This window comes from Podarcis vaucheri (assembly GCF_965113315.1).
Source record: "Podarcis vaucheri genome assembly, chromosome: 13".
Taxonomy (NCBI): Eukaryota; Metazoa; Chordata; class Lepidosauria; order Squamata; family Lacertidae; genus Podarcis; species Podarcis vaucheri.
Window position 1 is genome coordinate 35,886,701 of NC_138751.1, and position 14,579 is coordinate 35,901,279.

A 14,579-nucleotide genomic window follows, 5' to 3' on the forward strand; every position below is an offset into this window, starting at 1 on the left:
CATGGCTGGAAGGTGGATGGAGGGATTTCACGGTGGCCGGGAGTCTCTCCCTCTCCCAAAAGTCCTGATACAAATCCATGGATGCTCCCGTGAGTGGGCTTCATCTCATCAAGGCAGAATCATTCCCCACCCCCACATACCCCGTTGTCATTTCCGGAACAAAAGAGAGCGTCCTCCTCGCTCTGATCATGCCCGACTTCTTGTTCTGTGCTGTCGGATGCGGAGGCCATAACGTTGTCCCTTTTCCTCTCGCCTTAAATTCCATTTAGCACTGTTGGGATCTGTTGTCTCAGGCCAGCACCCGGCCAACTCCTTAAGTTCTTGACTTGGCCAAGTCAAAAGGGAAACACACAGACATTGCAGCAACAGGGATATATTAGGTTGAGCAGTCCCCTTTAACCCAAAGTCCACCCCTCCCCATTCGCCCCAAAGTTTATTTGCTGCTGATTTTTTGTTTCATTTTAAAAGTCTGCACGTCTCAAAGCAGTCTCTTCCCCCACCCCCCCACCCCCACAACAGAGTTAAAAGCTCCACAGGTTGCATCGTCTACCTGGTGGTCAAGGTTTGGAAAAGCAACTTGCTTCTGTTGCTACTTCCATGTTTTTTCTTTGTTTAAAAAGCCACACATACACACACAGGGTTGTGCGATGGGGTCCGGCCTTAGGATTGCTTCAGCCGCTTGCGTGGGGGTCCCAGAAAAGGGCACTGCGCAGAGGCCAACGAGCGATACGCCTCGGCCACCAGATGGGGGTGAGACACGACCATCGACTTCCATCCTGAAGTCTCCATGACGTCGGAAGCGTGGCTGGAAACAAACAACAAAGGAGCCAAGGTTACCAGTTGGGGGGGGGGGGAATACACGCACACAAAAGTTGACAGTGAAAGGCAAAACACAGAGAAGGGAAGGGGAAGTTCTCAAGCTATCAATTGTATCAATACTTCTACTTTAGGGTTTCAGCAGCTGCTTTTATGTCTTGTATAAATGCCTTATCATCTGCTGTAGAAACTCTGTGGTGCAATGTAAGCAAGATGACACTACCTTGGCCTGAAACATGGGTAGGCAAGCTAAGGCCTGGGGCCCGGATCCGGCCCAATTGCCTTCTAAATCCGGCCCGCAGACGGTCCAGGAATCAGCGTGTTTTTACAGGAGTAGAATGTGTCCTTTTATTTAAAATGCATCTCTGGGTTATTTGTGGGGCATAGGAATTCGTTCACCCCCCCCCAAAAAAAAAATATAGTCCGGCCCCCCACAAGGTCTGAGGGATAATGGACTGGCCGCATTCCGAAAAAGTTTGCTGACCCCTAGCCTGAAAGAATCAAGGCTGCTTCAGGAGCTATTCCCCCCCCCACTTGACCCCAAGTCAGAGGTGCTGGTTTTGCATTTAGCAACTCACCATTCAGACGCAATGGGTGTGACATCTTTAAGAACTCAAGCAGTTCTAAAAGAAACATCCAATTCATCCAAGAAAGAGAAAGAGAGAGGGTATTTTGCACTGGTTGTCCACTGCAGAACACACCCGTCTTCTCTTCTCTTACAGGATTTGCTTTCAAGGCTCCTTGTTTGTTTCTCTTGGGATGCTTAAGAGAGAAAGAATATGAATGGAGCTACCACTGTCCCCCTTGGCAGAAAACAGTGGGGCAGAGTGCCCTTTCAGTAAAGTGCCTTCCACACTCCTTGCAGGAGGAGCATGCAACAGCCACTACTTGATTCTCCAGCACAAGGGCAAAAAGGGAAGAAATTATGTTTGATAAAAAAGAAGCTGTAGATGAGCCAGCGAGAGAAACCAAAACAGAGGATGTGGAATAATTTATTTATTTTTGGTGCACCAATTTTAGCTGGTTATGAGAGTGCTTGAACACAAACACAAAGAGGTGCAATGGGGCTTTGTTCTCTAGGGTTCTTACTTGTCAATTTCCCCACATTCTGAGGGGAGGGGGAGAAAGGATAAAACCTGCTTACTAGTTGATGAAGTCAACCGCCTGAGTTTTTAACTGGTCAGCGCTGTGTAGATCAGCCAAGATGAGGATCTCCGCTGCATTTTCTACGGACAGGTTGCTGCACAGAGCATCCTCGCACATCACCTTCAAGCGTTCCAAAGCATACTTAAAAGAAAAAAGAGTACAGAGAGGTACTGAAATGAGCTTGCCCTGAAAGAGGAAGACCCAAAAGAGGCTGTGCTGTGGTGGCAAAACTCCCTACAGGTGGGTTTTAGCACCGCTATTTTGAATGGCTTTTGTAGGCGTGGTGCTCCACTTCCCTTAATCCTATAAAGTCTCTGTGCTAGCAGTCTTCTCCTTGTTGGAGCAAACATTCCAAGTCTTGCATAGTGCTTCTGTAACTATAGCATAGCACTGATACACGCAATGTGTATTGTACTGTATTTTTATTTTTCAATTATTCAGTAGTAATGTTTGGAAGCACAATATTCGGGAGGAAGAGAGATGCATATTCTGGGCAATTGTCAGCATATCTCACCAAAGTCTGAAGCCTTCTGGCTGGGGAGAAAAAACAACAAAGAGATATCTTAAGTTCTTTTGCCAAAAACACACATAATGAGTGCCAAACTGGAGAAGCAGAATTATGTAAATTGTAGTAGGTAATCTGCATAACTTAATTCTGCTTGCAGAGCTTGAGAGGGCTGGGCAAAGAGAACACACAAGCCCAAGCAGCTGGACGAAAGGTCAATGGAGTCTGGATCTTTAGGTACGACAACATCCTTTCCCATCCTCCTCAATAAACACTTCTGAAAGACAAAGCCTAACTCTCTAATCGCATCTTCACCCAAAAGCCCAATGGCAGGTCTCCAGGGTTTAGGATATGCACTGTGTTTTGTTTATAGTATAATTACGTATTTTCCCCAAGAGACTGGAGGAAGACAGAACAAGCTGTTCCCAAGCCTCTCGGGCAAATATTAAGAGGCTTCATGTGCTGCCATAAAAGGTTTTGCTTTCTGTTCTTATACAGACACCCTGGAAGGATTAGGGGGTGGGGAAGAGCTATATAAAAAGTCACAATTAAAGACCCCCTAAACCTTACTGTCTGACCAATGGGCTGGACAACTGCTGTTGCTAGGCAGGGTTGAAAATTAACTTGCCACTAAACCGTCCCCAGAGGCCAATATGGGCTTCTGCTGGGCGAGTGTGCAAGACTCACTTGGCATCTGCTGCTGCATGGTAGTATATTTTGATTTTGTGAAGGGGGCACAAATTTCTATACCCCCCCCCCAATTAAAACTGCGATATTCCATCCTAAATTCCCCGTGCTGCTTTTCTTCCCTGCATACATACGGCAGGGGCTTTTCACTGCTATTCTATTAACGACTTGAACCAAGGGTTGGAAACTCCAATTCAGAGAAGCCCAGCTTTTTCACCTCTGCCCTTTTGCCCCAACCTGCCACACACAGGTAAGGAACAGCACAAAACCTCACAATTCAGTGGCGTGAGATGTGACCTTGAAGCATCAGCACAGGGTCCTTAACTTGCAGGTACCCCCATATTCCTGGAGTTGTGAGAAGCTGGCTCTGAGGCCTTTTCACTGAGGCCGTGAAGTCACATTTCAGACAGACATCACATCCCTTTTAATCTGTTCCAGGGGGTGATAGCGATTTACTGAAATGGCAGTGTACAAGAGGGGCACATGCTGCTCTCAACAGAGCAGGGCACCCCTCTCTCTGCGCAATGAGGGGTGTACCTAAAGATTGCTGTCTCATCCTAGAAGCTTCTACAGCAGACTGCTCATCTTTCAGTGCGTTCCTGCAAAGATCAGGAAGCAAGAGTTTGTCTCTATTGGCCCTGCTTCTCCTCTCGCAGGTCAACATCTTGAGGATGGGACAGACTACTAGGAGGAGAGGGGTTAGCAATGCCACATGGCTGGGCCTCTTGACAGCAGTGGGATGTGGCCCGCCTCCAGTATACAGCCACTCACAGCTTACAAAATAGGCTGGGCGGGCCAAGGAAATCTCTTTGAACTGCGCCCAAAGATCCAGGAGTGAATCTGGTAAGACACCAATGGCATGTTCATGCCAGTGGGTCCCCCACAATTTCGTCTCCAGGAGACGAGAACTCCTCTGGTTTAAAAAAACCCACAAAACCAAAGGCCTAGGTATCAAGTATAAACACGATGAGGTTGAAGCCCCGGCTTCTGTGCTGGTCCCCCTCTCCCTTTTCACAAGAGGGGGAAAAAAGTCAACGGCCGGCCAGCCAGCCAAGCATCCTGTGTACCTTATCAGCAGCTGCAAGCAAATCGTCGGCCATTTTGTCGAGGTTAGGTGCCTTTCCCGTATAAATGAAGCACATCATTTCTTTAAAAACTTCAGGTTCCACATCGTTGATTTCAACTCGATTCTGCACCAGGGGGGAAATTAGGGTTACTCTTCTGACACTCAGGCAACAGACCCAACTGTTGGTCTCCTCCCCCAGATCTCTCTTTTTTTTGGGGGGGGGGAGTAGAACTATTTGGAGAGAACACGTAAATATTTGGGGAAGAAGATGCAGAAGGAACAGAAATGTTCTAGTCTCCTTTGCCTCTTCCAACTACAGAAGAGAACGTGGTGAGACTTTTCCTTAAAGCTTTGCTTTTGCACTGTCTCAGGCAGCAGCAAGAAGCCAGCGTTTACTGTTACATAAATGCCATCACAACTGTAAAACGCTGGCAGCGCAGGAGTATTAACTCCTCCTACAGTGCTTTCCAAATTTCTTTTCTGGTCTGTCTTGAAGGTTCCTAGTGGCTTACAATATGCCCATCTTTCAAGGCTTAGTTTCACAACAAGGCTGCAAGGTAGGAATGGTGGGGACAGTGTATCTTGGAACGAAGGGCATCAGCTAGTAAGCTTCTCAACTGAACAAGCCTCAGACTTGCAGCCAGGACTCTAGCTCTGGCTCCCTGAAATATAAAAAACCGGAAGGCAAATGTCCACCTACAGTGAATTGTTTTCATGCAGAAACTGGAAAGGGTAAATGCCAAAATACATATTAGGGCAATGCCTTTATTAGGTCCAGCAAGATGCCGCTGGAGAACTCGCAAGCTTGCACATTATATTGTGTGATATTTTGGTTGGCCTAATAAAGGTATTCCCCCAACCTGGTTTTTGTTTCCATTGGCAGCGCTTGTTCCCCAGCCATTCCTCCGGTCAAGACCTATCTATCTAAAATACAGTTCACAATGTCAGCTCTCTAGCATTCCTTCCCATAGCAAGAGGCCTTGCCAACCTGGACACATGACAGCAATGTATTTTATTTCTGCTTTGAGCCTCTGTGCTGAGCAAGACCTTTGCAAGTGGAGGTCAAAAGTCTGCAGTATTTTTCAGCTACTTGCTGGGGGAACCAAGAGTTGTTCCAGCTCCTGAATTATCTCTCCCAGTCTGCAGATCAGCAAATGGCTCTTCCTCATGACCAGAAAGCTGCTCTACCCACTTACCTTTTTACTCTCTTCCATCTCGTGTTCAAACATAGCGCTGAAAACAGGAGAACGTGCTGCGGCCAGAGGGGTGGGGTGGGGAACACAAGAGAGAAGAGAGAGAGATTGGGGAGAAGGGAAAAGAACACCACAAAATGCAATTAAAACTATGTGAAGAGATAACCTTCCTCTCCAGAGAGGAACTGACACATGCAATCAGTACCTGCAAATAAAGGTACCAATATAACAGGGCGTAAAAAATAAATAAAACGATCATGAGAGAAATGTTATCAAATGTCTTCCTAAGGGCATATGCACACTAGAGAAAGGAGACCAGCTTAAAACTAGCTTTTCCATCAGCCCAGCCCATACCCACCCAAGAGCAGCTCTGGAAATTGCAGTTTTGTGAAGGTGCAGACCACTCACAGACATTCTCGGCTCCATTCCCTCCCACTACAGTTCAGAGGGTTTTCCTCCAGGGAGCCGTGGTGGTTAAACCGGCTTGGAGCAGAATATATACGGGGCCGTGTGCACCCTCTGCTTAATAAGAGAGACAAAAAACGTTCTGCTCCCAGGCAGACATCTTTCTGCTCCGAGAAAAGCTAGGTTCTGCAACACGCATGAATTATGCAAGTTGAACAAATTTTACAAGCTTGTCACAATTCATTCCGGTTTTGCTAGCCGCACGAAAGTGAAAAATCTACGCAGGGGCCTAGCTGAGGGGGAACACAGGAGAGCATACTCCTAAACTACTCGGAAATCGCATTGAGCAATTCGTCTGGGATTCCAGCAGGAATTGCCTCACACTTTCAAGTACAGTCATACCTTAGTTGCCGAACACCTTGGAACTTGTATGTTTTGGCAACCGAACAATCAAAAACCAGAAGTGAGTGTTCCGGTTTTCAAACAATTTTTGGAAGCCGAACATCCGGCGTGGCTTCAACGGCTTCTGATTGGCGGCAGGACGCCGCGCTTTGGTCTTCGAACAGTTCTGGGAGCTGAACGGACTCCCGGAATGCATTCTGTTTGAGAACCAAGGTAAGACTGTATATCTCTGCAGTCGTAAGACACAGAAACTTGCCTTTCTAAAGGGAAGAAAGAAAGCTGAATGGTTTATCCTGGGCTCCCACAGAAGTGCATTATATATAGCAGGAATGTCCAACAACTTTGGTCAATCTAATGGGTAGATCACTGCCAGTTTTTTTATAGTGGCAGTAGATTGCAGTCTTCTTGTGAGTTGGACATGCCTGATATAAGTCCTAGAAGACCTCTGGCAAAGCAGTTTTTACAATTTGCACCTTCCCCACCCTCCCAATAGCATTAAATGGGTTTTTTAATCTGAGGTTTCAATATGATACATTCCCATTGCCCCTCATTCCCCGGTCAAATCAATTGTTCCCATCTTATAGGACCCGCTATTTGGAGCCCCTTTCTGGAAAAGAAGGGAAGCAACCTCCAAAACACTCATCAAGGCAGTCGGCTTGTCCCTGATCAGTCCATCCGCCATCCTGCTAAGCCTTGCGCCCATGTCGATACCGACCTGCTAATATGGCTTTGTGAGCCTGGAACTCCTGGCCTGCCACACACAGGCAGCAGTCTGTGAAGCGAGAGTTTTCCCAGAGGCCTCCCAACTCATCAGCCAAGCGGCATTCAGGTACCTTCACCATGTTCATGGAGTTCTGGCCGGAGATATTGACAGAGTCCTGTACTACACTCACCTGCAAGGAAGTACAGGGGGTTAACAAAAGCAGCAGCAGCACAGTGAACTTTAAAAAAAAGTGGGGAGGAGCACAGAGGTTCAGTGGGGTAGGGTGGAGGGAATCAAAACCCCACAGATGCTCTTGGTTAGGGATGTTTAAGACAAAAACAGCAATGCACTGAAAATAAACTCTGCTCCCACCCACGGCTGCCTAAGGATTCCCACAGATTTTGATGGAATCAGAAGTTCATCTAAGTTCTCTCCTTTGGGATAAAAGGCAGGGCCATCCATTTCTACAGATTGGTCCAAGGCACTACTTGCCGCAAGCAAGGAGCAGAGATGTCAAAGAAAACAAATCTGCTGAGCTCCATATGGCTCCAGAAGACAAAGCTATCAGGCCACAAGCGACAAAAACCTCTCTACAGATGAATACCAATGAACACTTACTATATGGCAACCTACAATGGGGTACAGACCAACGCCAGGGAGCCCAGTCTTCTGTACGCTCTTCCTGAACCTCCTTGTTCCTCCTGATTTCATGTCAGGTATATGGAGGTGTAGTAAAATAAACGTCACCGCTTGGCAGAGTGTCACAGGCCAGCTTCCCAAGCAATTACAGACATACTGCAGCAGATTACCACTGTATGAAGTCATTTCGATTCAGCCAGAGTCACTAGCCAGATTCCTTCCTGACCGCACCTACATCTGTTTTATCAGTCCCTAACCTTGAGCACAACCCAGGCTCCAGGTCTTTCAAAAATGAAGGCTCAAGTTAACTAGTTCAGAGGTTCACAAACTTCCTCACCTGGAGTTATAAGCTATTTCAGAGGTGATTAAAAAAATTAAAATTAAAATTAAGTGATATAAGAATATCCCTGAAGCATGGAGGTACCATATGACTATCATGACTGGTTGCCTCTGATGTGACTTATCCTCCAGGAATGAGCATATTGCCAATTTTTAAAAGACTTCCAAGCACATGGCCATTACGGGAAAGAAGGGGAAGCTGATGTTGTTGACAGGCTCCCAACTCTCATCAGTTGCAGTTGGCGTGGCCAGCAGCCAGAAATAGTAGTAGCTTCCCTATCCCTGCCTTACAGGGCCTTGAGGGCATGCTGAAAATTTTCACAGCCCAAAACTCCAGCACCAATTGGAGGTTTGTTATCATCCCTGTTGGATGACAATACCCACATTTAAAATGTGTGCCCCACTCTGACGCTGCTTTCCAATGGGAGACAGGCAGCAAAATTTCAAATAAAATAAAAAAATACAATTTGAAAGCCTGCTCTGAATCCCCACCTCTGAAACTACTGATTTTGAAATGTTAAAGGTAAAGGGACCCCTGACCATTTAGGTCCAGTCATGACCGACTGGGGTTGCGGTGCTCATCTCACTTTATTGGCCGAGGGAGCCGGCGTACGGCTTCCGGGTCATGAGGCCAGCATGACCAAGCCGCTTCTGGCGAACCAGAGCAGCGCACGGAAACGCCGTTTACCTTCCCTATTTATCTACTTGCACTTTGATGTGCTTTCAAACTGCTAGGTTGGCTGGAGCTGGGACCGAGCAACGGGAGCTCACCCCGTTGCGGGGATTCGAACCGCCAACCTTCTGATCGGCAAGTCCTAGGCTCTGTGGTTTAACCCACAGCGCCACCCGCGTCCCAAAGGAAATGTTGAATGTTTGAAATGTTACTTATCCTTATAAACAAGTGAACTGTTTAAGAATCAGTGATTTCAATGGAAGTTACGCATGCGCTTTAAAATCTCGCCCATCACAATTAGCAGGACTTAAATGTTGTGAGATGTTGGGTGGATTGTGTCTGGTACCTCTGAAGTCATTAAAATTAAAACAAACCCTGTTTTTTTTACTGAACAAAAACCGAGATCCTGAGAATGCTGCAAGTTGCTCTGAATCCTGCAGTGCAAACATGGAAAACAAAGAATCGGGTGCCTGCCTCTTTGAGATAGCAGCCACGTCAAACTGGAAACGGATGCTGCAAGGATCTCAATGTAAGCTAACTGGCAGCTCCACAGGTACTAGACAGCAAAACAGGGGCTGTGCAAGAGCAGGTGTACCAGTATCTCATGTGATCAGGCCAAACTTGCAGCCTATGTTGCTGCAGGTTGACAGACGGAAGACCCGGCAGAACTAAAGCGATTTTTTATTTTTTTAAGACAGACAAACCCTCTTCCTCAGCAGTATTCCAAGTTTTAAATAAAAACCCTGGTAACAGTCTCCCAGCTCACCAAATGTTATCAAATCCTTAGAGAGCCTCAGCAGAGGGGAAAACACACACACACACACACACACACACACACACACACTCTCTCTCTCTCTCTCTCAAATGGCATTCCTGCCAAATAGAAACACAGCTGTAAGCACCTGTGGCAAGAAACGGGGGGAAATTCGCTGAGCATATGGCACTAAATGGCAGGAAAACCTCCTGGCATCAGCAAAAACTAGCACAAGTTTTCATTTCTATGCATAACTTCTGGCTTGCCAGATCCAAAAGCTTTTTTCTCTGACAAAAGCCTGATACTTTCCAAGAATGAATCGCATGCTGTGCGGGGAACAGGCCTTGTCTATTGACGAAGAAGCCCCACACAGAGCGATGCAAAGGCCTGGAAGAAACATGATTTTCTCTACTGTGCTCTACCAGGACCCCCCCCCCCAATCTATCCTACAGAAAAACTGAAAACGTTGGAGATCACTGACAATACTCCATCAAAAGTTGCTTTCTCTTTTGGCACGAGTCAAATGCTTTTTAAGGCAAGATTTTTTACTCATTCAAAATGTGAAACATGAAGGTTCTTATGTTAAGGCTACCTAAAGAACATGGCAAAAGTGTACGTATGTGTCAGGGAACTGACATCAGAGCGAGAGGCGAAGGAGAGGCTCCCAGATTCTGCAGGGGAAGGAACCAGCACCAGGGGGAGGCGCAGCTTGGTAGAGGAGGAAGGAAATCGGCGTAACACCAGGGATCAAGGGGGGCAAATGGGGGAAGCGGAGGGAGAGCTCCGGGATTCTTCTCTGGAGATCAGTGAGGAGAGCCCAGGTCCTCCACTACCCACGCCCTCCCTGCGCAGAAGACTCCCGCGCAGTGAGAGGCGGAGACGACTGGGAGTCAGACAGCTTTTATGCTGGAAAAGGTTTAAGAAACGCCCACAGACAGATTCTGCTAGCGACTGAGGCAGCCATGCTGAGATGGGCTGTGCAGTCAGGACGGTTTAACCAAGGCAATTAAGCCCCCTAACGGGGACAGTTTACGCACGAGTAACTCAAACCTATTACAGTATGTGACACTCAAACCCAAGATGCATTTCAACTCCTAGAGGTGCTGCCCTCTTCATCAGAGGACCATTTGGGGCCTTTGTTTTCTTGTACAGTGGTACCTTGGTTGTCAAACTTAATCTGTTCCGGAAGTCCGTTCGAAAACCAAGGCGTGGCTTCTGATTGGCTGCAGGAGCTTTCTGCACTCAATCGGAAGCCGCTTCAGACGTTCGGCTTCCAAAAAATGTTTGCAAGCTGGAACACTTACTTTTGCACTGTTCGGGAGCCAACTTGTTTGGGAGCCAAGCCGTTCGGCAAACAAGGTACCATTGTAAATTGCTACTTCCTTTCTTCTGGGAAATTTTGATCTAGTGTGGAGATACTAGAAACTAATACCCTGGCATCTACTGCCCTTTGGGCATGTACAAAACCAACACTGCAAGCCAGGAGCCAAGGTTCACTGAATGGGGTTTACTTATGAGAAAACATGTTTTAGATTTCACTTTAACGCACTGATAGTTTTTGAGGCTGCAATCCTATGCATGCTTACGGGGGAGTAAGCTCCACTAAACAAGAGTGGGTCTTCTGAATAAAGATGTACAAAACTGTTTTATAAATTTCATAAAGGCAAAAAAAGGTAGTATTCCCCCTCCCCCCGGATTTATGGAACTATACATTTCTAGTCACACATCTGCTTCCTCATCCTCCCCCTCCACAGGTTAATCCACGTAATTCACATGACAGCATGCCACAAGCGAGAAAAAGTGCTTGCAGAGAAATAGCTCCAGACAACTCAAGCAAGCGAGCCAAGCCACACCTTACGGAGGGAGTTACAAAAGGCCCCTCTCCCAAACAAAACACTCAGGGTCACCATTCGACTCCAACTACTGTGCTCAGTTCAGAAGGAGTGATGGACAAAGGGATTGGACATGCGATGGGAGCTGAGAAACGTCTTTGCAGCCCTTCTGCGGTTTTCTTCCAAATGAAAGAAAAGGTTTCGCGTCGTTTTCCCCTCCTTACCTCACAGAAGAGAGTGAGCTTGTCATCTGGGAGGAGTCCGTTGGCCTCATCCAAGAGAAAATCTCTTCTAATAAACTTCTTGAATCCCCAGTCTTTGCCTTGCACAAACCGGTAGGCTCGCTGACTCTCTGGAAATATATAAACAAGTGGGGGCTCTTTTTTGAAAAAGGAAAGCCAAGAGACACACAAGCAGGGCTCTCATTCGCTCTCGCTGCCTGTGTTTAAACGGCAACTGAAGCGCAAGGAACCGGCCACCAACTCTGCATACCCATTGCTTTCGTTTCTTCTCCTTTTGCGTTCAGGATGGAGAACTTGAATTTGGCTCGGACTTCGCTCTTTGGACAGCTGACCAGTAGCAGGTAGAGCGAAAGGTAATCTTTACTCTCTTCGTCCAAGCCCTTTGGATTCACGCGCAAACACCTGCAGAAGCAGAAAGATAATCTTCATCTTCTCGATATGGTCTTAAACCTGCTGGCAGAAACAAGTTTCCACACACAGATCTGCTTGCACTGGGTGCACAAAAGAAAATGCAATGTAGGGGACAAGGGAGGCACAACCTCTGATAAGGCGATGCTTGCAGTTACTCCACAGAGATCCCAAAAGAGGAAAAGAGTTGTTTGGACTTTTTTTCTCTCCCTTGCGTGGGATTCGTGCTCCCACATCCTTAGCTTTCTTCTGGAGGAGCAAGGACAACCAGAACTAGATATTAAATAGGATGGAGATGCACCCAAGTGCTCTTCCTTTGGATTCCTCACTAGGTTGGATTTATCTTGTACAGGTCCCAGTTTAAACTGGCCAATGCCCATGGATTACAAGTATGGCTTGGCTCACTTGCTTGAGCCATCTGGAGATATTGATCTTGTGGTGTGCCTGTGGCTTAGATGGCATGGTCATGCCTTGCTGCAATCTGTTAGACAACACATTTTGGCCCTTTGCAGATGATAATATAAGATTTCTTAGCTACATTTTCATTTTAAAAAAAAAAATGTTAAAAGTATTTTTTCATTATTACAGTTTCCAGAACCACATTTACATTGAAATCAACATTTCCCTCATTCATATCTTACTTTATAATAAGACAATCATTTATGACTTCCCTTCTTGCCTTTTCCTGGTTCCTTTGATTTCCCCATTATTTCTGCATATTCTTATATAGCAATTTCATTCTCTTTTCCTTTTATTATGCTTTTATTTTATGTTATACTGTTGAATTTACCTTAATCCTGCTAAATTTTTCACATATTTACAGTTATTTTCCAAATACTCCACAATTTTTTCCCATTTCTCTTTATATACTTGGTCCTCTTGTTCTTTTATTCTACTAGTTAAACCTGCTAGCTCTGCATATTCAATCATTCTTAGTTGCCAGTCCTCCTTGTTAGGAACCTCGCTCACCCTCCATTTCTGTTGCAACAAAATCCGAGCTGCAGTATGGGCATACATAAATAAGTTTTCCTGACATCTGGGTATTTCTGCCTGTACCATTCCCAAAAGTAATGCCTCTGTTTTTTGCGGGAAAGTTTTTTTAAACATTTTCCTCATCTCATTGTATATCATTTCCCAATACCCTTTAATTATTTTGCATGTCCACCACATATGGAAGAATGTTCCTTCTACTTCTTTACATTTCCAACATACATTGATTCCGATTTGTACATCTTAGCTAGTCTACTGGGGGTTAAATACCATGTGTGAACCATTTTCAAACAGTTCTGTTTCAACACATAACATGCAGTAAATTTTAAATCTTTCTTCCATAATTTCTCCCAATGGTCAAATTCTATACTATGCCCTATGTTTGTTGCCCAGTGAATCATTGATGATCTTACCAGCTCGACTTTTGTTTCTTATTTCAATAACATCTTATACATTCTAGATAATAACTTTTGATTATTTTCTAATAAATCTCTTTCAAATTGCGAGCTTTGGTCTGAAAATCTGTTTTTCTTATCCATTTTGAATCACTCATTTAATTGATAATATTGTAACCAGTCTGTTACCTGGCTACTATACTTATTTCCTCCATAGTCTTGAGTCTAGGTTCCCTTTCTAAAAAATCCAATAAGTCTCTTTATGTCGTCTTGTCTATCCATATTCATTCTCTTCTAAACAATTGTTTCTATTGGCGATAACCACAAAGGTGTCTTCCTTTCCAGCAAGTTCTCATACTTCTCCCAAACTCTATATACCTTCCTTCTAACCACATGGTTTGAAAAACATTTATGTATTTTAGTTTTCCCATACCATAGACATGTATGCCAGCCAAATTTGAGATCATGACCTTCCAAATGCAATCGGTGGGTGTTTTTCAATACAATCCATTCCTTTAGCCAACAAAGACACGCTGCCTCATAATATAATTGTAAATCTGGCAGAGTGAAGCCTCCTCTTTCTTTACTACCTATCAAAAGTTTATGCTTAATTCTTGGTTTCTTCCCCTGCCAGAAAAATCTAGTGATATCTTTTTGCTGTTCTTTGAAGCAGTGTAAATTGTTGACCACTGGGATGGACTGAAATAAAAACGTTTTAGGTAATATAGGCATTCATTTTAATGGCTGGTATTCTACCCACTAGGGAAAGTTTCATTCTCCCTCATATTTCCAACTCTTTTTTAATCTCCTTCCACACCTTTACTTAATAATCTTAAAATAAGTTGAGATTCCTCACAGCCAGCCATATCCCTAAGTACTTCACCTTTATACATATTCTTAATCCACTCACCATTTCCAGTTCTTTTTTTTGAATGGTCACCCATGTTTTTACTAATATCTTAGTTTTTTCTGCATTTATTTTAAGGCCCGCCACGTTCCCAAACTTTCTTATATCCTCTAATGCCTTAGGAACCCTTTCAAGTGGCTGTTCTACTGTTAATACCACATCGTCAGCAAAAGCCTTTAGTTTATAGGATTGTTGTCCCACCGAAATTCCTTTCACTTCCCCGTTCTTTCTTATATCCTGTAACATTACTTCCAGCATCAATATAAACAACAGCGGGGATAATGGGCAGCCTTGTCTAGTGCCTTTCATTATTTTACAGTTATCGGAGAGATTATTATTTACAATTATTTTCGCGGATTGCTCCATAAAGGTAAAGGGACCCCTGACCATTAGGTCCACTCGTGACCAACTCTGGGGTTGCGGCGCTGATCTTGCTTTATTGGCCGAGGGAGCCGGCGTACAGCTTCCGGGTCATGT

The 14,579-nt window shown here is 45.1% G+C and overlaps 1 protein-coding gene across 4 annotated transcripts in view; it reads right to left on the bottom strand.

Annotated features, from left to right (window-relative positions):
• Positions 1-506: 506 nt before the first annotated feature.
• The window catches only part of SPOP (speckle type BTB/POZ protein), a 52,362-nt gene continuing 38,289 nt past the window's right edge, over positions 507-14,579 (bottom strand). For all 4 annotated transcript variants that reach the window (XM_082194484.1, XM_082194487.1, XM_082194486.1 and 1 more), the window contains 7 exons: positions 11,653-11,804; positions 11,385-11,512; positions 6,936-7,113; positions 5,417-5,472; positions 4,222-4,344; positions 1,961-2,103; positions 507-805 (listed from right to left, as the gene is read on the bottom strand). In XM_082194484.1, the coding sequence (XP_082050610.1) occupies positions 661-805; positions 1,961-2,103; positions 4,222-4,344; positions 5,417-5,472; positions 6,936-7,113; positions 11,385-11,512; positions 11,653-11,804 (925 nt within the window). In that variant the 3' untranslated portion in view covers positions 507-660. The remainder of the gene's footprint in view (positions 806-1,960; positions 2,104-4,221; positions 4,345-5,416; positions 5,473-6,935; positions 7,114-11,384; positions 11,513-11,652; positions 11,805-14,579) is intronic.